The following is a 21,392-nucleotide window of genomic DNA, read 5'->3' on the forward strand; positions in this document are numbered from 1 at the left end:
GTCTGTTCGACCGCCACCTTTCCAGGTGAGAAGGGATGTGTCATGCAGAATTCTAGATAATATCTCAAAGTAGCGGAAGGGGAAAAAAAGTGGTTTTAAGAGAAATCTGGTAGCACTGATACCTTCAGATTGTTGCTGTGGCTTCAACAATCCCCTGGCTCTCCAGTGTGGGGTGTGAAACGGCTGCTTTCACGTACAAAGCTGTAATGCAGCAAGATGTTAAGCCCACATCAGGCTGCGTTTCAGATAGGTAGCTACTGTACCTACTGCTTGATTCCTTCCCCTGACGCTGGAGGACTGGTTTGTGCAGCAGCTGTGCCGCTGTCTGACCTGAGCCACAGAACGCTGCTGGCAGTGGCTGCTTTGGCACAGCCGCATGGTCTGAAAACAGCAGAGTATGTAAAAGCAGCTGTGCAGGAGCACGTCCTGGAGAAGAAGTTAAATACGTTGTTCCTGCCCCTGCGCTTAGGAGCTCTCTGAGCCGAGAGGCTTCTCTTCCAGACACTCTTGATGTCAACGTGTGCATTCCCACCACAGCACCAGGTTAGCGTGAACCACGGCTCAAGGATGGGGCTGGGTGCCTGGGCTGTCTGTGATGGGCACAACTTCTTCCCAAGTGTTCTCTTTCTGTTACGGGCTGAGAGGCTTGAAGCGACTGCACTGTCTCCAGGCAGTTCCTCTCCACATCCCGCGTGCGCTGACAGCTGGAATGGGATGCTCGGCCTCCGGTCAGAGCACTGTCTGCATGCCTGGTGTCGGGTGCAGGTGCAAAAGGCCAGTTCTGCCCGAATGTCAGTGAGGGTGTAAACCTCAGCACTGCCCTAAATGTAACCACAGGCCAGTAAAAACCCCTCTCCTGAGTCAGCACTGAAGCTGGGCGCTTCACAAAAGGACAGTCACATAAAACTCTTTTTTGAAGCAACCCATTTAGCTGTCGGGCAACAGTGCCTTGGGAGCACACTTACAGGCAGGAAGGCAGGAAATGGAAGTTGAGGGACTCCCTTCGACCTCCCTCTTGAGAGGAACTGTGAGCACTTCCAGATAAGTACATCTGCTGCGCTGAAGAGTGAATGGGTATAAGTAGTGTCTACTGCTCAGCAGCCGCTCACGAACCAGGCTGCTTTGGGCCAGAGGTTGGGTTTTTAGCTGCCCTACTGCTCACGTACCAAGTAACTCCAGGCTCCTCCGACCTTGTCATGACCCCTACTCACAAACTGAGAGGTGACCCTAACATTGTAGGTCTGGCTGGAGGTTAGGCTGTTGCCCTCACTTCGGGGTTAATCGACAGCGATTTGGGGCAGAACCAGGAACTGTGGAGGGATCTGAGGAGGCTCTAGTAGAGCTCTTGCTGAGACCAGAGATGCTTTCCTTTTCCAGTCACAGTGCAGGTAGCTGCACCAGGGCTGCAGGGCTAGGAGACGGCTGATGCCGTAACCCTGGCAACAGCTGAGATGTTGTTTCCATGTCTGTCAGTGAAAATGATTAGAACTTGATTGCTGGCACTTGATCTGAGCTCCAGCTTTCCCGGAGCTGAGCTACACTCAGTTGTCAGGTCCTGGTTTGTGCTGCCTTACACAGCTTGAACTTAAAGCCCTAAAAGAAAGCGAATGGCGGTGTTTGAGAGCAGCTTGCTATCTCTGAGCAAAACTAACCCCAGACATACCAGCCTCATCCTTTGCATTTTGTGCATTTTCCAGGCTGCAAGGCTTACAGGCTCCAGCAACTCAACGCTAGTGCTCTGTGCCAAACTCCTGCACGTGCCAACTGTGTTACTGACGCTTAATCAGTGGAGTGACTGGAAAAGGTCCTAAACCAGCCGTCTGATGCTTGTAGCCTATATTAATGCTTTCTCTTTCAGGTGCAGATCAGGGGTTATTAAACACCTTCTTCAGCAGCTGGGCAACAACAGACATGAGCAAACATCTACCCTTTATTTATAATTTGAGCAGCACTTCTGTATATTCCTACCTTCCAGCATTTAAAGCGTAAGTTCGAAATTGTGAGCAGACAGACCTTGCAAAGTGTATGTGAAGTACTTTGTTGTAGAGCGAACAGGCAGCGTGTGAGCTTACCTGGTTTTCTAAAGGGAGACCGCTACTGGGAGAAGGAAGAAGAGTTTCCTCTCTAAGAATAAAAAGTTGAAGTACTCATGAAATGAATCATCTCATGATAAATGCAGAAGGAAAGCTGGGGCTGAAATCACTCATCCCTGGTGGTAACCGACCTTGGTTTAGATCCTGTGTATGACAGGTCACTTGTGAAAGGACGAGCCACTACTCCAGTGGGGGATGCTGCCTGTTGTGGCTCTCAATGAAGGCAGTAGCCCCTGAATTGGCTTGGGCTGACCTTCAGCTTGTCCCTGGTGATACTGTTCCCACCTAGAGAACCCGCCTCTTCCCCACCCCCATTGCTTGGGGTACGTAACAGCCTAATCCACCTGTACCATTGGGGTAAACAGGGTGACCAAGACCTATGTGAAGGTAGAACTCTTCCCCACAGCCTCTCCAGGTGCCAGCCAGTTCCGTAGGTGACGGTGAGATGAAATGGAGAGCATAGCCACCCAGGGCATGTGGAGCTGGCCCCTGCCAGCCAGCAGGCCCAGACTGAACCATGTCAGTGCTGGGGTCACTGAATACACACAGGAGGGGCAGGAGAGGGATGGGAAGCTGAAAAGTTATACACGAGCTGCAGGCGTTGGGGGGGAGGGAGGACAGTGCCAACTGCATAAAACCCTGCTTGTATCTGAATGCCGTCAGGGTACGAGTGTCTGAGGCAGCAGCTGCGTGAGCAGGGCTTTCGCTGGCCCAAGCGAAGTGTCTTGTGACAGAATGCCAGCGCAGTGCTGCCGTGCTAAAAGCGGAACGCTTACTTACAGAGACCCCCACAGGGCTAAGAGCGACTGCGTGGCCGGGAGCGTTCGGTCAACCACCGTCTATTGTGGAGCTCGTCCTCTTCCCACGGCTGCTGTTAGTCACGTGGCCTGCATGTACAAATGACCTTGTTGCCACAAAAGACTCATTGGATCTGGGGCTCCTGACAAAATTCCATTGAACTGAACTCAGCAGCCCTTCAGAAGTGGAATGCTGGACGTGCAGCCCTTTGCCGTAGAGGGCCCTGCTCCGTAGTTGAGCTGTTGGGCCTGGGCTAGAGCAGCAGCTACAGCCGAGAATCCGCAGTTGGAGTAACATGAAATATAACCCTGCTGCCAGCAGTAGCCAAGTGCTCCGCAGCTCTGTGGCAAGGCTGGATTTCACAGCCCTCTCAGTAATCCTTTTGCAAAAGGAAACTGCCAGTTCATGAGAAACGCTCTCTAACTTCAAAGCATTGATGAAGGACTTTTCTGGGAGATGGGGAAAGATGGATTAGTTGCTGAGGCCAGTGTGGACATAAAGCTTCCTAACAGCTGAGCTTACGTGGCCAAAGAAAGCACGGCAGAGCTAGGAAGCAGATCCTGAAAACATCAGGTTGGTGTCTGTGGTTGTTGTACTGGTGTGCTGCAGACAGGACACAGGTCAGATTCTGGAACGAGCATATAGCAACACTTGTGGGCATCCTCTAACCTCAACAGCCCTGACTTGTACCCAGAGACGCTTCCCCTGAACAGCAGCAGCTGGAGACAGCCAGGCTGTGTAGCACTGTGACAGCCAACAAACGGTCATCCTCTCCTGCCAGATCCTGCCACATCCTGCCACAGGGAGTGGGAAGGGAAATCCTTGAGGGACCGGTGTGTGCTGAATGGCATGAGGCAAGCTAGCCTGGCAGTATGACCCGTTTTGATCGCGCTGAGAAGAAAGCCCAGGGCCATGTGAGCTGAACCAGGCGAGACAGTCGTGGTCCCTGGAGACTGGTATTGCTTGTTGGCAGGCTGACTCAAGCTGAGCCCGAGTGGGAGCCCAGTGAATGAAGGGATGCTGGCTGCTGGCTCCTGGCGGTACCCGCTTCAAAAGGGGCACAGCTCCTTTTTAATGCAGAAGAACATCCTGGTACCGTTCGGGACAAAGCTAGAGGTTCATACTGAAAAGAGTTAAACCCCCCCCAACGGCTAAACGACGGTTGTTTAGAGAAGGGGCTGCTTGGCTAGTCAGACCCTGCTGCACCAGGACCTGCAATGCGTGTAATGCCTACTGCCTGGATCACTGACTCTGGAGTAGAATCTTTTTCACTTTTAAACCCAGTTCCGATTGCAGCGGCTGCTGGGGACGGCTCTCCTGAGCTATGGACATCACTATCCAAGGACTTGAGTTGGCTGTAAGTATTTACGTTGCCCAGACCATTAGGTTTTGGCTGTATTCTGACTAGCATAACGTAGAATGCTGTTGGCATTTTCTCGCTGTACAGTGATGCTTTCAGTCCCTGTAGGCGTTGGCAGTTTGACAACGTAGTGTTTAGCATCCTAAATACATTCCTGTTTCTGTTTTGTGGGCACCTACAGAAATGGCAGGTTAAAAGAACCTGGCTGCCAGTCAGAGCTCTTGTTTTCTAGCCACCTGCACAAACCGTGGGTCCTAACTGTTTCTGTCCAACAGGTTTGGTGCAAATACCAAAGTGGTGCATTTCCTAGGAAGCACAAAGCCGTGGAACTATACGTATGACTCCAGAACGAAAAGCGTGAAGGGCAACGTGGACGACCCTAAAATAGTTCATCCTGAATTCCTCAACATGTGGTGGGATACCTACACAGCCAACGTTGTGCCTCTGCTAGAGCAGCACGGCATTGTTAAAGAAACTACCACGGGTGTAAGCATGGTACGTCCATTAATATTCCTGTGGCAAGTAGCCCAGTGGCTGAGAGATCCTTCACCATCCCAGCGATCTCCTGCCCCTCGGCCCAGCTCACGGCACGGGTGCGGGTCAGTTTGTGGAGTGCAGGGTTTCTTGGTGGTGGCCTTTGAAGCTTGGAATACCCAGTGCTGCAGAAGAGACGCATGCTGCAGTGGCCTGTCACGTAGCTGCCTGCTGGCCTGAACCAAGCTACGTAAGCAGCTGCTGGTGCGGCAGACACCACCCCGTAGGAGGTTCTGGAATACGTACAGAGAAGGGCCCGAACCCTAAACATGCTGCAGCCCCTGCGGTTCTCAAGCAGCACCACCCCCGTTCAGCATACGGTGGGTACACCCAGACCTCGCGTGGTGAATGAATCTAGGTAAGCTTAAGGTAGCTGGGGAGCGGAGACAGATGGGCAGTGGTGAACCCCAATAATTGCCAAAGCCAAATGCTTCTCACTCAGCCCCTTGTTTGCAGGCTTAGCAGCCCCCAGCCGTCCCAGTCCTAGCTCAGTACTGGGGCCAGTTTAAGTTCGCAGCCTCTCTCAGAGCAAAGTTACTGATCTCTCAAGACGTGCTCTCCCTTGCTAATCTCACCCCTTTCTAACGCACTGTTTGCAGCTCTCGGCCTTGGTCTATACTCTGGCTTTCTCTTGTGGCTTCTGTAGAGAGGTACGAAGAACTTCCACTTTTCTTTCTCCCTGCCAACTTCCGTGACTGCTTTGTGGTTTGCTAGGAAAGCTGCACCGTCCCCATCCGTCGGCCGTGCTTGCTGCTGTGCATGAGAACTCCGCCGCCTTGTCCCTTCTCTCTGGCCTGTTGCTCACTTTCGCTATGCCAAGTGGTTCCCTTTGTTTACGCTCCTTTCCTTTTAGGCAGAGGTTACAGAGGCAGTGTCCCACGTATCAGTATCGGCACCGTCACCAGTATTGCCAACTGTGTCCTCAGAAGAACGCAAGGAACGGTGGGAACAGGGACAAGCTGACTATATGGGAGTGGATTCCTTTGACAACATCAAGAAGAAGCTGGATACCTACCTGCAGTAGAAACGCCTGTCGGTGGTGATGCAAGGACTTTTTCAGAACTAACAGCTAGGAAGGTGTAGGTGGTGGTCAGTTACACTTGGTAATAGCTTGGTGAAACCTTGGCTGAAGGCCTCTGCAGTGCTACACATGAAGACTAAACAAAAGCTAGGAAGCAGAATTCCTTTGGGCCACCTGTAACTGCCCAATTTCCAGTTCTCCCTACTAGATAAAACCAGGTGTTTTCAGCTTAAGTTTTCTTCTGTTGTGATCAATTGGCTCAACATCCTCCTTGAAGCTGGGTTTGCTACCCCACCGCGTTAAGGCGATTAGCATTGTTTCCTTTGCTTGCTGTTTTAGATGTAAAATCTAATTCATGGGGTTGCTCATACACTAGTGGTAGCCGGTCTGCTTTCCCATCCACATGTTCAGGACGTGGGATACAGACAGATGAACGGCAGTAGCACTGCTTTGCTCTTCCAGTCCCAATTGCACTGAGGTTTTGACCAGGTTCTTACGCACAGTGCCTGCAGCATGGCAGAATCAGCTCTCAGCTCTGTGTACTACAGCACTAGTAAACCGAGTTGTATCTGTTACTTGCAATGTTGCACTTGATACAAAAATAAAAAGTGGTCATGCATTTCTGGCTTCCCTACCCTCCCGAACCAAAAGAGGGAGCTCTGAAGCATCTGACTAAACCATTAAAGCGGTATAACCCCTGAGCCTTGGTAGTGCTATTCCAGCCCTCGCCACCAACTGCCCAGCTCTTCAGGTCTGTAGTTACCTACAGGGCGTGTGGTCACCTGCCAGGGAGCTGTTTGCGCCAGTCCCCTTCCCGACTGCCCTTGGCCAGAACAGGGCAGTAGAGGATGTACCCACTCAAAGTACTCACACAAGAACCACAGGGCCTGGGAAGTGGGCATCCTTCTCTCGATGGCTGAAGCCTCGTCCCTGCCGCGTGCCCTGTACATTCTGACCTTATTTTTAAGCACAATGGCGATGCTATTTTTGCAAAGAACGACTAAACAGGTGCTGAAGTAGGCGCATCTACCCTTTCCACGTGTGCAGACTATGGAAGCCAGTGCTTTTTTGCCCCCACAGAGGCTCCAGGTTGTTCTGAGACACATGGAAAAGTGAAGTGCTGGGACCACAGTACGGGGGGCATGTGGGGACAAACGGGGAGGGGCTGTTACCTGCACTGAGTTTGGGATCCAGCCTTTAGGCAAAAGCCTAAACAGAAACAAATCACTTGACTGTCGAAGGCCGAACACTGCACTTTGTACTGGCCCAGAAACACCAAGAACGACTGATGTGTTATTTCCTAGTAAAGGAGGATTCTGCAGGAAGCTGCGAGGGAGCTCAACTTTCAGCCTAGAGAGAAAAACCTTCACCAAGCTCCACCGTTTGCTGGTGAAGCAGATGATGGAATCTGGGTGTGAGTTAGTTTGGTTTCACTGCTTAATTGCTGTAAGATTACTTAGTCACCAGTTAGCAGAAATACTGAAGGTGGGGTCCGGCCCAGAGTAGTACGCAGCTACTCCAAGGCGTGTAGCACTGAACTGGGCTGTGGCTGCCCTTGCCGTGCAGCAAGGGCAAGTTTTTCTCTTGCTGTGCTGGGTTTTAGGATACCAGTGCGGGGCTGTGGAGGCAGGAGGGATTCCTAGTTACAGGCTGCAGTGGTAACCACACGGGCTCACAACATGCTCTGGGAAACTGTACAGGGCTTTCTTGGCAAAGGCAGCTGAGCCGGCTCAGCTACTTGTCCTCATCTGTACCCGTGCTAGGGAGAACTGGCTCTGCCCGGGTTTTTAAGCTTAGTTTGAAGGAACTGAACGTATAAAAGCATAAGACAGCACCAACCTGAAAATGGAGTTTAGCGTGTCAGTTTTGTTACATTCACGCGATACAGTGAGGAGAGGTGGTGAAGAAGATGAAAACCTGCATGTTTGGGGTTAACAGAGGCAGCAAAGAAAGAAAACCTTGACAACTATCCTGTCCCAGCCTGTGTGACTCCCACTATGGTCAAGCGTTCACCCACAGCCTCAGGGAAGTGAAAGGTACAGCATCTGTGCCGAGCTGCAGCATCTTTTCAATAGAAACCTTTATGCCATTATCTGCCGCTATCTCCTCCCCACCTGCTGCAGGCAGCATGTACAGAGAGATTCCCTTTGTCCCCTGTAGTAGCAGCACTCGATGCAGTTCCGAGCAGGTGGCAGTGATGAAGGTACTCACAGCCATAACTTGAGTAGAAGCACTGTAGTCAAAACAGTGTTGTTCAGAAGAACCACAGCCGTGCTTCAATCGCTACTCCATGTGCCTTTAAGGCACATGCTCTAGGGTAGTGACAGCTCAGAGCAACTCCTGAGAGTTTAGGAGCCTTTTTTTTCCCCCTTGGCATGTTTTGTCGGGGTAGGAAAAGCCCAGCAGGATGGACTAACAGCTCAGTCTTTGGAACTAAAGCGTTCGGTTCCTAACTCCAAACGCTCATGTCTAGTGTGCGCCACGGAACAGCCCACAGCTCCAAGAAAGAGCAGGCCAGTAGCCAGACTACTTACAGCTCCTGACAACTCACCACTGTGGGTTTCACCACCCGAGTCACTAAACAGCTCCGCCGGGTCAGGCAGGGCTGTCCTGCCCTCAGCTCTGACCTTCCCCTGCCTCAGGTACAGAAACAACTTCCCTGGGAGAGACCCTGACTGCCCGTACATCTTCATACAACTCCACTGGCTTTAGAACAGGGAAGCCATCGAGCAGAGGAAAAGCAGTACCAGTGACAGTTTTCACAAGGGTAATAACACAGCCCTGCAAGCGTCAGCCCAATTTAACGCACATAACGATGCAGCTGGACTGGCCCCTGAAACGTAGCTCTTCCTCACAACCTTTCACTGGGGAAGAACGACACAAAGCCAGATCTCATTCATAACCACAAATTGCTTCTCCAGATGAAACCTCAGAATCTGAACCACAAAACACCCAAGTTTAACTTACAGAAAACGCTGCACAACAGACCAACGGGTGCAGCTGTTTTCTTGGTGTCAGCTTCCCAGCGGCAACCAATTCCTGGGGTCCACGCGTCTTCCGCCACTCACCTCTTCAATTCTTCGGACTTGAACCAGGTTTTTCTCCATAATGAAGATGCTAGCTCCCCAGAAACTGCAGCAACTCGTTGGGTTACACATCCCAAATTCCATTCTCTCCTTCCACTGGCTCCTTCTCCAAGCACCAGGCATCTTCCCTTGATTTGTCAGTCCTTTTTGATTCCGTACGTTTGCAATTCACCTCGGAATCAGCTGCCTGGTGTCTAAGGCATAGGGAGAGTTGACAGGCATTAGAAGCTATCCGATTCCACCTCTCTGCTGCCAAACACACTTCCTGAATCTAAACATAGAATGTGAACAGCCGTTCCTGCCTCCAGGCCGAAGTGTGCTGCAGGGAGGCAGCACGGTGTCAAGAAAGCCTGGAACAGCCCAGGCTCAGACGGAAAGAGGGAAGATGGGAGCACTCAGCTCATATTCAGCCGAGATTCCTCAGGGCTATTTCAAACTCCACAGTGCGGGAACAGGGGTTCCCAACGCTGCCTCCAAGTCAAGACGCGTGGAACTTGGCACTCCCGAGAGCTCTGCTGGACCCAGACAGCGCTCGGTGGGGTGAACGGGCATGGGAGAGCTGCCGCTGTTGAAAGGATCCAGCCAGTGTGCTGCAAGGGCCAACGGGCTCCCTGGTGAGTGGGCAGCTCAGCGGGCAGCAGAGCCATCGCGTTCCCCGCACCAGCGGGAGGCAAGCAGCACGTTAGCGGTGCAGGCCCGACTGTAGCGTTTTATCCCAACCACCAACCCTTCACTTTTACCCGAGTCGGTGGAATTCTGTTTAAAGGAAGTGAAATATTAAAAGAAAACGTTTTACAAATCCAGGTCCTTCACCTTCACTAGCTCCTGGGGCACCACCAACAGGGGAAGCTCCTGCTGCACCCGGGGATTATCAAGGAACAGTTAAAAAAAAAAAAAAAGCTAAAGTTTGAGTCAAAAAACTAAAGTTTGAGTCAAAAGGACCAGAGGCTGCAGCAGGAAGAACCCGTCAGCTGACCAATGACCGCCTGTTCCGACACAGTCCAGGTCTGCTGGGCTAGCAGGAAGCAGCTTCATTTCCCAGGGGTTTAGCCTGAAGAGCACCAGGCACACACGTCTCTCTTCCACCCCGTCGCTCCGAGCGGGGCTGACGTCCTCGCAGGCTGCACCGCCTGGGTGCACGCTGCTGCTCTGGGGGATTTTTGGGTTCTTGTGAGTGGTATGTGCTAAGCAACGCTCTGAAGAAGCGAACACTGGGAAGATTTTGGGAGAGCAAAAGAGTTTGTGAACTTCCAAATTCACATTTAGGAGCAAACCCATTTTTGTCATTTATTTGAAGTGTTTGTGTTTTGACCAAAACACAAACAAAATGACAATTTAGCCTAAGACAAGTAACTGGAAGAGCAGTATTTACTGAAGTGTTTACTAGTGTTTTCTCGGAAGACCACAGTTTCAAGCTATAAATCCATTAGAGTCTTAATTTCATTGATTTTGGTCTGTTTTACTTCGCTTGCTGATGGCTTTTTGGCAGCAAAAGCTCCTGCTGCCAGTTCCCTCTTCTTGGTCTGAATTTTCAGCATGTTTTCTTCCACAGAATCCTTCACAATGAACTGAAATACAGAAAAAGTCTCACTGAAATGAAGGGAATTTTTTAAATTACAGGTTTAGGAGAAGAGGTTTAGGTACTCTGGGAAAACAAAACTCCCCAAGCAGAGCACCTAAAGCGCAGCTATGTTATCTCCTCACTGGAGGAGGGAGGGGGATAAAGCAGCTGGAGGAAAAATTTGGCATTTTAATTCTTTTGCCTTTTTCTCCCTTCAAAGGTTATTGGAAGAATCTCTCTCTTCTTTGCAACGTAGAAGAGAATCTGTCTTCAGTTTCGTTAGTGATGGGGCACTAATGAGACCAGCCACCCGCTCCCGCAGCTACAGGCGCTGCCGGCACCAAGCGCAGCGTCCGTGTGGCTGCCAGACGCCAAGCAGCAGTGACACCCCGGTCCCTCAGGCGGCTCCCAGGGCTGGCCCACTCCGATGCCGACTCTCATGGGAAGCGGGTTGCAGCTCATAGATCTTACAATCCAAAGCCCACGCTTTAGACAACTCCGCAAGTTCAGTTTAGGGCGAGTTGTGGGTTTAAGTCTTGTTAAAATCTAGTAAAGCTTTTTGGGAAATCATTCATTTCTTTGTGACCAGGAGCAACTGCTCAGGCAGGTTGTCGCTCGACTCACCTTTGTAATCACGACGTCGTGCTCCTGCCCCAGCCAGTGACACCTGTCGAAACACTGCTCCTCCGCGGCGGGATTCCAAGCCTGTGGGCAGCAATGACCATGTCAAGTGCCATGCATTGTGGAGGGAGGTTAAGCTGCACGCGGGGTTACAGGGAAGTTCCTGTACCAACGGCTCTCGAGTAAGCAGCACTTGCAGCTCATCTCCCCAACTGAAGCCTGTGCCTGGGTACCCACTACGAAGCGAGCTTTGGGAACTCTGGGTCATAGTCACAACGAGCAGGAACTTCACACAAGCCCTCTCAACACTATGCTCGTCAGGAGACATCGAAACCATCGAAACCGTTCAGCTCTGGAAGAAACACTGCACATACTGGCTGCCTCGGAACTCGCCAGCAGACTCAAAACAGCCCGGACACAGGCAGTCATTTCTCAGCAGACCAAGCCCCGACTGCTGAGAAAGCCGCTGCATACGTTCAAGTCACGACAAGCAGCACACCGTCACGGAGCTGTTCCTACTTACTCTTCGGATGTCACACGGAATACAAAGGTCTGTGAAATGCCAAGTCCGTGCTACGCACCCCTCCAGCACATTCCTTCCATCGGAAGGTGCAGTACTGCTCCTGCTCACAGAACATTTGAATCTGCCCCAGATGGCACCGCGCTGGCTGCGATGAGCAGGTCTCTTGCCACACACCCACCCTGCATGTCACCCCATGCTGAAGTGGCCTGGGAACACTTCTTAATGACGCCTTTCTACATGGGGGGAGAACCAGCACTAGGCTGGCACAAACCGTTCTGCTTAGGTTCTAAGCCCCACTGATACCCAGAGAGACTTAAGGCTGCAAGATAAAAGCTGAAGCAAGCACGCCCCATTTCCCCACGCTGAGGCAGCGAGCAACGCGACACCTGCCTGCTCCTGGCAGGCGATACACGGTGACCACGCGGTACTCGCCTGCCGCAACCAGCAAGGCCATGTCTTGAGGGGAGACCTAGCCCAAACATGCACAAGCGTAGCCCATTCCATGTTTGCTGCAGTTGAGGAGAACCAAGGAGTGTGCTACTCTCACCCCTCTCCTCGGTCCAGCACGGAACGGTGGAGTTGCAACATGCCCTCGGGTACCTTCCCCGTGGGACAATGCAAAGAAGCCTGAGCCTCGGAGAAAGCTCTGTGCACTTGTGATGCTCGCTCAAGCCAGCAACAAAGGGGAAGGAAGGTGGTGATGGTTGGGTGTTTCTCTCTTGCCCTGTGGTGTAACACCTCCCCAGAATGAACGCAGAGCTCCAAGGTTCAGCCCTGCAGCAAAGCCACAGGATTTGAGTAGAAAACATGGTATTCCACTGGCTCCAGAGGTGTTTCTGCTTCCGACATCCCATTATTGCTGCTAATCCACTTCAAGGAATGCTACTGCGTGACCGGATCTCATTCGGCACAGACCACTCTGAAGAGAGATTGCGTGGTCCAACTGCCCCCGCATCAAGATGCGAGGAGTCAGCCACGGCGCGTGTGCCGGCTGCCCCGCAGGAGCGCGGCTGGAGGAGGGGCCATTCCGTGGCGTGCAAAGGCCGCGGCTGTGTTTGGGTCTGGCTGGTGAGGCGCAGTACATACCGCAAGTGCCTCTCCCAACAATGCTCACCTGATTCCCTTTCCCCTGCCTGACGTGGGACAGCACATGCATTGCGCCTCTCGAGCTACCCTCACAGAAAACAACACTCTCGGCCTTGCCACAAGTTTCCTTACTCAGAGAATTGGTTTGGGTTTTTTAAAAAAGGCCCTTGGACTAGAGAGGGTTGTGGGGGCTTGCTGTGGGTCTCTTCCACCTGAACAAGGGCACAAACTGCAGAATTCGTCCGTTTCCAACTGCCAAAACATGAGGCCATGAACACAGAGGAGTAAAGAGGGGAAGAAAGGGAACAGAAAGACTTCAGTTTGGGACAGTGACACAAGACGGGCCCAATTCCGTGCAGAACTCCACCTGGCTACCAATACATGTCATTTTTATTCCTTACAAGTAATTCTGCATTTCTGAGGGCTTTCATTAAGGGAAAAGGTTCCTAGATTCAGGTACCACCACCTTTCTTGGTCTCCTACAACCACAAAAAGTAACCTCAGGCTAACGTCCCTATAAATAAATTCACAAAAGTGACAAAACTGACTAGAGAAGCAACGGCACCGTAACACTGCCAAACCCAGCCCGCTCCCACAACTGCACCCGCTCCCGAGGCCAACAGAACAAACAGAAAACGACCTCCAAAAGTATCAGAAGAAACAAGAAACAGACACCAAATGCTGCACCCCAAGGCCTCCCTCTGCTCTGTTACCAGGGCCCCAGCATTCTTCCCATTCCCAGCAAATCAATGGAGAGCACAAAACTAGTGTTAAAACAGAAACCCGCCCGGGAAGCAAAGGAGGAGGAAAGGCCCCATTTGCCCTCGTCACTGCCAGGCGCTCGCAGCAGGGCTTTCCCACTACCTCTCCGGAAAACACCACAGGAGCTGCCCGGCATTAACCCAGATCCTTGGGAAAACCCCATTACTCACAGGATCCATTAAAAACACCCGGGAAGCTGCTGTCAGATTCAATCCAACTCCACCTGCTTTCAGAGACAAAAGCATTACAGTTGGGGATCCTGCCTGGCTGCTTTGGAAACATCGGATCACTTCTGCTCTCCTCTTCTGCACCATTGACCCATCCAGACGGGTGAAGGAAAACCCAGATTCTCTGAAGAGAATGTGAAAATGCTCAAGTCAACAGTCCATCTCCTGTGACAGCAGGAAACAAACACATGGAACCCCCACCTCTGCACTGGAACGCGTATTTCGTGTTCTGCACTGACAGCTGATACGTCAAAACCAACAAGAAGCAGATTCATGGCTTTATTCTGGCGCGCAAAGCACTGAAGTAATTTGTTCCTCTAACGTTCTAAAAAGCAACGGGAGATTGTATCCTTGGGGAGCTCCTTCTACGACACTGTAAAGGCACGCGATCATTACAACAGCAGCAGCTGGACTTACCTCAAGGGGTTTTCTATCAGTGACAGGAAAGCCGTGAACTGGGAAACAACCAGACACTTGGCAGCCGGATCATCGCTTCGCAGCCGAGTCAAAGCGTGCATCAGCACGTCTATCTGCAACCAAACCAACACAGCTGCGTTTGTTCGGACTCGGCGAGATCCTGCTCCTGCGGGTGCTCTGGTACAATTCCCACCCGCTGAGACATCGCCGTTCATTAACACCTTTGAAAGGCACTAATCCCATCCCATGGGCAGCGTTTCTTTCCTTTTCCAAGGGCAACTGAGCTGCTGAGCACTTGTGATGGTCACAAACTACAATAACTGATGGTGCTTTGGGGAAGGGGGTTCCCCAAGCCCCCTAACTCCAGGGCATATGGAAAAAAGGAAGAGAGTACTGGAACTCTGAGGAGCAAGGCTTGAGCAAGGGCAAGTGCTCTAGTGGCCACAGCTCAGAAGCAAAACAGGCTTGGCACAGGAACGTTCAGGCACGGAATGGTTTGGGTTGGGAGGGACCATAAGCTGTGCATGACCCTCGGCGGGGTATGGCAAAGGATGTAGACGCACCAGAAGCACTCTTAGGACCGACATGAGAACAACGGGGGCAAGCAATTGGATCTGAGGCAGCACACTGCCAGTTTTCTCATGCTAAGGACCCCAGACTACAGAACACAACTACCTGCTCCAGGCAAAAAGAATAAATACGTTCATCCTGATTTACTCCAGAGCATGATATCTTCAAGCAGTTCTTAGGTATCCACAGAAAAATTTAGGGGATGAATTTATAACAAACTTGTGGAAGAACAATAACTTTGTTACAAATGAAAACTAGAGGGTTCGTGTGTCAGAAAAGCAATCCCGGAACAAAAGGGCCACAGTACAAGCCGGGAGATTTAATTTTTGACAGCAAATGCACAGTGAGGGCGAGGCAAAGCCCCTGTTGGCAGCCCTTGAGACAGGTCTGCACAGTAGAATAAAACCCCACAAGTTCATCTGCCAAGTGGGACACTGAATGCGAGAGGCCCGTTCAGTCTGCCCTCAGGAGCAGAAGACGGTCATCAGATGAGCTTTCAGAAGGACTTACTTTCCAAAAGCAGATGAAGTGCCAAGGCGTTTTGGTGGACACAGAACTGCTCTGGCTTCAGAAACACAAACTAAAGGCAAAGTGAGAGCTCTCACCCAGTTTTGTTTAAGCAATGCCCACCCATGTGCTGCCCAGTGCCCAGCACCAGTGCAGGCGCTGCTCCTGCTGTCGTTTCCCTGCCACACGACGGGTCTGTGACAAGAGTTTACCGTGCGCTGTCTCCTGTGGTGGCCAGACACTCTGCGCAGGCTTTGACACAGTAATTTCAGGGACAGCACGCATACGGAGGTACGGTCGGCGTTTTCACATTGAGAAGTCCAGCGGGTCTCTACACAGCCACACTGAAAGCCAGGCAAGACACAAAGAAATGTACCTTTGAACTGGATATCCACTCCTGCTCAGACGCCTCTCCATTACTGGACTTGGTTTCCTCTTCCAGGGGACATTCCACCAAGTGCTCCACTCGCAGCTCCTTCCTGCAGAGCGGCATCTGGCACTCGGCTACGGAAAAGCACACCACCGCAAGAACGATCAGATGACCTACCATGAGAACGAAAGGTCACCTTTACAAAGCACTTTCGGGGTGATTACAGGGGTGTGTAATCCCCGTTTGTGATGTCATCAAAATGTTTCTTCGTAAGAGCAGGAAGGGAACGTAAACGCTCTGTGTTAAGGCCACTCAGCCCTCCCTAAAACGGTCGTGTTTCCGAGCATATTTATACCTTGAATACGCAGCTGGAGATTTAAAGGTAACTGACGCTTGGGCTGTGGGGGGAGACTATTTAAACCGCCAGAGAAATAAACCATCCCTCCAGACAAGATTTTAGTTACACACAAGGGACAGGGGTGAATGACCCTCCACCCCTGTCCCTCGGAGCCTGCATGGAAAGAACAGCCACTGGTGAAAGGTGCTCTGGCAGGCCAGCCACAGGCACCTTCTCTTCTGCCCTACCAGACACAGAAAGAGGATGTAATTTAACCCCAAACACCTTTTCCCTCTGGAGCAGACCCCAGATGATGCAGTTAAAAATTGGTACAGCAGCACTTCCACAGCACCGCTCCCAGGCTGAGCGAAAGGCTGTGCGTTGCACAAATCCACAGCTTTGCAAAGCGACACCAACACACGCGGAACCTGTGCCCTTTCCACTGAGCTGACTCGGCTCCCCGAGCCCCGTGGCCAGAGCCAAGGCATCTCTAGCCAGGCCGCGACACAGAGCAGTGCTGGAGGCTGCTGGTCTGGAAGGAACCCCCACCAGGTGAAGAGGCTGCAGCTGTGGCCTGCACACAGCCAGGTACTGAGCACGCGAGATCGCCCTTCCCGAGACAGACACTCGGCTCTGGTGAGACCCCACCTGGAGTGCTGCGTCCAGCTGTGGAGCCCTCAATATCAGAAGGATATTCACCACTGGGAGCGAGTCCAGAGGAGGGCCACGAAGATGATCAGAGGGCTGGAGCACCTCTGCTATGACGAAAGGCTGCGAGAACTGGGCTTGTTCAGCCTGGAGAAGAGGAGGCTCCGAGGAGACCTCATTGCAGCTTTCCAGTATCTGAAGGGGCTACAAGGGGGCTGGGAGAGGACTTTTTACAAGAGCCTGTAGTGACAGGACAAGGGGTAATGGGTATAAATTGAAATCAGGGAGGTTTAGATTATATGTCAGGAAGAAATTCTTCACAGAGAGGGTGGTGAGGCACTGGAACAGGTTGCCCAGAGAAGCTGTGGATGCCCCATCCCTGGATGTCTTCAAGGCCAGGCTGGAGGTGGCTCCGAGCAACCTGGTCTAGTGGAAGGTGTCCCTGCCCATGGCAGGGGAGTTGGAACTAGATGATCTTTAAGGTCCCTTCCAACCCAAACCATTCTATGATTCTATGAGACACAAACCTGGCCGAAAGAAGTCTCCAAAATGCAGTGACAAGTGAACTGGCCCTTGTGTGGCAGCAACCCAAAAATCCTCTAATGAAGACAAAGTGAGGGAATTCTACCAAAGTTTTCCAGAAATTAAATCCTAACAGTTCTCATAAAGCCCTTTTTTAAACAAAAGGCTGCCTTCGCTCTGCATTCCTTCTCCAATGGAGCACTGTAATTAAAACCAAGAGAAGCCCAGTGCAGCTGGCCCTGTCCGCACAGGGCAGGCTGCAGCAGCTACAAACAGCAGCACCCTGCGGTCAGCAGTGAGAGGAAAGAGCATGCCCTTCTGGCACGCGGTCAGAGAGCCGCAGTTAACACACCCTGGCATTCAGGTCCCGCACAGGGGGTCCTGCAGAGGGCTGCAGCCACCCCCGCAGGGCTGCGCGGGAGGCAGCAACTCCCCAGCTGCTCACTACTGAAGCGTTTGTCCCATTTCAGTAAATCCTTTTAGGTTAACATCAGGAAGATAAAATATCTCCAAGTCTGACACAACGAAAGGCCAAACCTCCCACTCAGCAGTTTGGAGCTGGCAGCTCCACATCCCTTCCTCGCTGACTGCTCCTGTTTGTATCAACAACGGAAGCCACAGGCAGCTCGCCTGAACGGTCCTGCTTGAGCCCGAGGGGTTCTGGGGGATGGGCTGTGTGCTGTTTGCTCTGGTTTGCAGGTGGCCAGTGCTTTCCCAAGCTCCACTGATACCATTCGGGCACAGGAACTGCCCAGCTGAGACACAACACTAGGACAAATACCTGTAACACTGTGGGAAACCTCGGCTGGTCCGAGGGATTGGAATGTAAGCTAACATTAACCTTGAGCAGATAACCGTGTACCCTTAAGGAGCCTGGAAAGTCCCGAGAAGAGCCGAGTAAACAAGAGCAAGGTACTGCCTCCGCAAGGAGAAGTTTAACGACAATGTGGAATGGAATGGAACAAAGAAGAGATCATCCTATCATGAACTGTTGGTCCTTTGAGTGAACCAATCATGTATGAACCCACGTTCTTAAGAAAGATATGAAACGGGCTTGTATAAACAATAAAGGGTCCATTTTGGCCTTTGGCTTTGGTGCACGATTCCGTGCGTGTTGTGTCCGTCTCAACATCGACATAACATGGAAGCAGCAAATTCCCCAACTCTGGAATTTAGATGTCTGTTTTAGCTGGAAGCTGCAAAATCGTCCCTGGGAATTGACTTAAACCAGGACTCGTGTTGAACCTAAGAAAGGCTCACGCACTGCTCCACAAACCCACGGCAGCTCAACGCCGGAAGAGCAGAATCTACACCCTCTGCTCAGACTTCACCACTACGGAAGCGATCCACGGAACCACATGGCCGGACAAAGGCCCTGGTTCTGCAGATTCCAAGGTCCTTCCTAGGCAAAGTACAGTAAATAACTCGACTGTACAGCCAAGTAACACAGGGTCCATCATGTCCGAACCCAATTTGTTTCTCTGCGTGCCTGAACATCCCTGAGGCCTGAGCAGCGGCACCAACTCTGCTGTGGACGTGTCAAGAACCTCTGTGCGTGCTTTGTCCTTAGGGAGTAATTCCACAGCAGTTTCCCTCAGAATTCTCAGGAAGTCTGGACTGGGACATCTGCACCAGAACCTCATGTGTCTGGAAAGGGAACTGGCCAATCCCTGTGCCAGACAAACACCACTTCCTACCTGTCTTGTTTGGGTGACAGATTATGTGTAAATGGGGGCTAAATTGTCACCTGCTGCCTTCCATAAAGGTCACCTGGGTTTAGCCTGGCCCCTGCAGCTCTGCGTTGGCTGAAAAGGAGGCAGCACAGTTCCAGAGAGGAAGCGCAGCAGCGCTGGGCACAGACAGCAACACAACCACACTATCATGGGATGGTTTGGGTGGGCAGGGACCTTAAAACCACCCCAGTCCCCCCCCCTGCCGTGGGCAGGGACACCTTCCATAGCCCAGGGTGCTCCCAGCCTCATCCAGTCTGGCCTTGGACACTCCCAGGGATGGGGCATCCACAGCTTCTCTGGGCAACCTGTCCCAGTGCCTCCCCACCCTCTGTGGGAAGAATTCCTTCCTGATGTCCCATCTCAATCTCCCTCTTTCCATTTAAACCCATCACCCCTTGTCTGGTCATTCCCTGCCCTTGGGAAAAGTCACAAGGCTGCACACAGAAAGGGCAGACAAGAAGGAAAAGCCCAGCTTAGAAGGGAACACCAGAAACACCAACACACTGTTTTTCAAGAGAGCCATCAGAAGACACTTGTCCACACGCTCACTCCGCAGAGTCTGGAGAAGGGCCATCTTGACAGCACTCCCGCACAGCAGCTGTTCCACCCTGCGAGTTTATCAGCCTGGGGTAAGGAGAAGAGATATGAACTCGTTCAACAGTCACCTCCCAATCCAGAGCTTGGTGTTTCCAGCACAGCAGTGCATACGTGCATCGCACACATACAGCGGCGAAGAGGCATCCGGCCAGGTGGAGGCACACGATGCCACATGGGAAGCCGTCATTTTTATCCTGAGGACACAGCGAGGTGAGAACCAAGGCCCAGGTGTGTGAAATACTGCTGGACCTTAACACCGTTCAGTTTGATTTCAGGCCAAGAGCTTTTGTAACCTGGCTGGTAACTGTGTCACCCTGTTCACCATTTATGATGGTGACCTTCTGGCCTACCAGTGCTCTGCTTTGGACAGCCGTGACCATCGGCTGCAGCCAGACAGCAACCAACCTGCTCGCTCCTGATGACTTCCGAAAGACACGCCTTGCAGAACACATGCGCACAGCAGGTTATCACAGGGAGCATCAGCGATTCCAAGCAAACAGCGCATTCCTCGTCAGAACCAGAGCTCAGGACCAGCTTCATCTTACTAACGTCTCATGCAGGTCTTCAGGAGCGTTATCGTCTGCAAATACAAGAAGATTCTTAAAACCAGAGATTCTGAACCAGATCTGAAAGCTTGCTGCCTTCATTAAATCTTGAGGTTTTAGACTAAGTACTTCCCACGAAGCATGTCAAATACAGCACATTGGGGGAAGAAATGGAAGTTGTGCTTGGACCAAAGTTCAAGGAATTTTTGAAATTCAATTAAATGTATTTTTTATGAAGCTGACAACAACATTTTTTGCTACTTTATACTTCACCGTGCACTTACAATCCCTGTGTAGTATCGTAATCCCACAACACTTCCTCGCAAGGTTCCATACAAGACAGCTGAGTCCACATCTTCCTCCGCTCCTGACGCATCACCCACGGAGGGGAAGTCCTCCAACCCGAGGCTGGAGTACGAGGCAGGAGAGGAAAAAGGGGAGTAGTTTCTCTCTCCTCGGCGGAGGCTTTGTTGAGAGCACCCTCCCGCAGGATCGCTGAGGACAGGCAAAGTGTGAAATATTTGACGACGACCTCAGTAACGATAACAGGATTGTTACTTCCTTGCAAGCTATTCCACCTCTTAACATAAGGCTACCTACAAACCCAGTCTTACAGCTTTATTCAGATAAGATTTACCTGGAAACATTCAAATAAAGGTTCAATTAGGAGAAAAATTGTCATTTTTTATTCTCCAATAAATTAGTTTAAGCCAGTTACAATAAAGAGCTGGCAACTTTAATGACTAACCTACAGTATTTGTGCATTCCACCCTCCCTTCCCTACTCAAAGGTGTTTACCTTTGCTAACACCACTAAGAATTACCCAGATTTAATTACATCTCTAATTACACCTGGCACAACAAAATTTCCCTGTATTTCCCCAACACCATTTTTTCTCATCCAAGAGAGGAGTTAAAACAGTTTGTAACTGACCAACTCCATAACTTCATGCTTGTATCCACAAAACCTGAAATGCTCAAGCAGTTCCTGCATCTTTGTGAAGCTCCTGACATAGAATCATAGAGCGGTTTGGGTTGGAAAGGACCCTGAAGATCATCTAGTTCCAACCCCCTGCCATGGGCAGGGACACCTTCCACCAGCCCAGGTTGCTCCAAGCCTCATCCAGCCTGGCCTTGGACACTTCCAGGGATGGAGCATCCACAGCTTCTCTGGGAACCTGTCCCAGTGCCTCCCCACCCTCTCCGGGAAGAATTCCTTCCTGATATCTAATCTAAACCTCCCCACTTTCAGTTTAAACCTGTTACGCCTTGTCCTGTCACTACACACCCTTGGAAAAAGTCCCCCCCCCAGCCTCCTTGTAGGCTCCCTTCACCCAACACGTGTCATTAATACTTCATAACGAACTGTCCAGCTAATCTGCTGCTCCACCTCCCCTGGGTGGCTACACTACAAATTCCCCCTACGAAGGGCCGGTGCCCCCCCCGGCCCAGGAGGGGCTCCCCCCCAGCTCCCC

General features: G+C 51.5%; 1 protein-coding gene across 1 annotated transcript in view; it reads left to right on the forward strand.

Annotated features, from left to right (window-relative positions):
* The window catches only part of GYG1 (glycogenin 1), a 10,901-nt gene extending 4,476 nt beyond the window's left edge, over nucleotides 1-6,425 (forward strand). Inside the window, exons 5-8 of the mRNA XM_010156689.1 lie at nucleotides 1,859-1,985; nucleotides 4,527-4,746; nucleotides 5,385-5,435; nucleotides 5,639-6,425. Coding sequence (XP_010154991.1) covers nucleotides 1,859-1,985; nucleotides 4,527-4,746; nucleotides 5,385-5,435; nucleotides 5,639-5,809 — 569 coding nt within the window. The 3' untranslated portion in view covers nucleotides 5,810-6,425. The remainder of the gene's footprint in view (nucleotides 1-1,858; nucleotides 1,986-4,526; nucleotides 4,747-5,384; nucleotides 5,436-5,638) is intronic.
* Nucleotides 6,426-21,392: the final 14,967 nt, after the last annotated feature.

This window comes from Eurypyga helias, unplaced genomic scaffold (assembly GCF_000690775.1).
Source record: "Eurypyga helias isolate BGI_N326 unplaced genomic scaffold, ASM69077v1 scaffold22268, whole genome shotgun sequence".
Lineage (NCBI taxonomy): Eukaryota > Metazoa > Chordata > Aves > Eurypygiformes > Eurypygidae > Eurypyga > Eurypyga helias.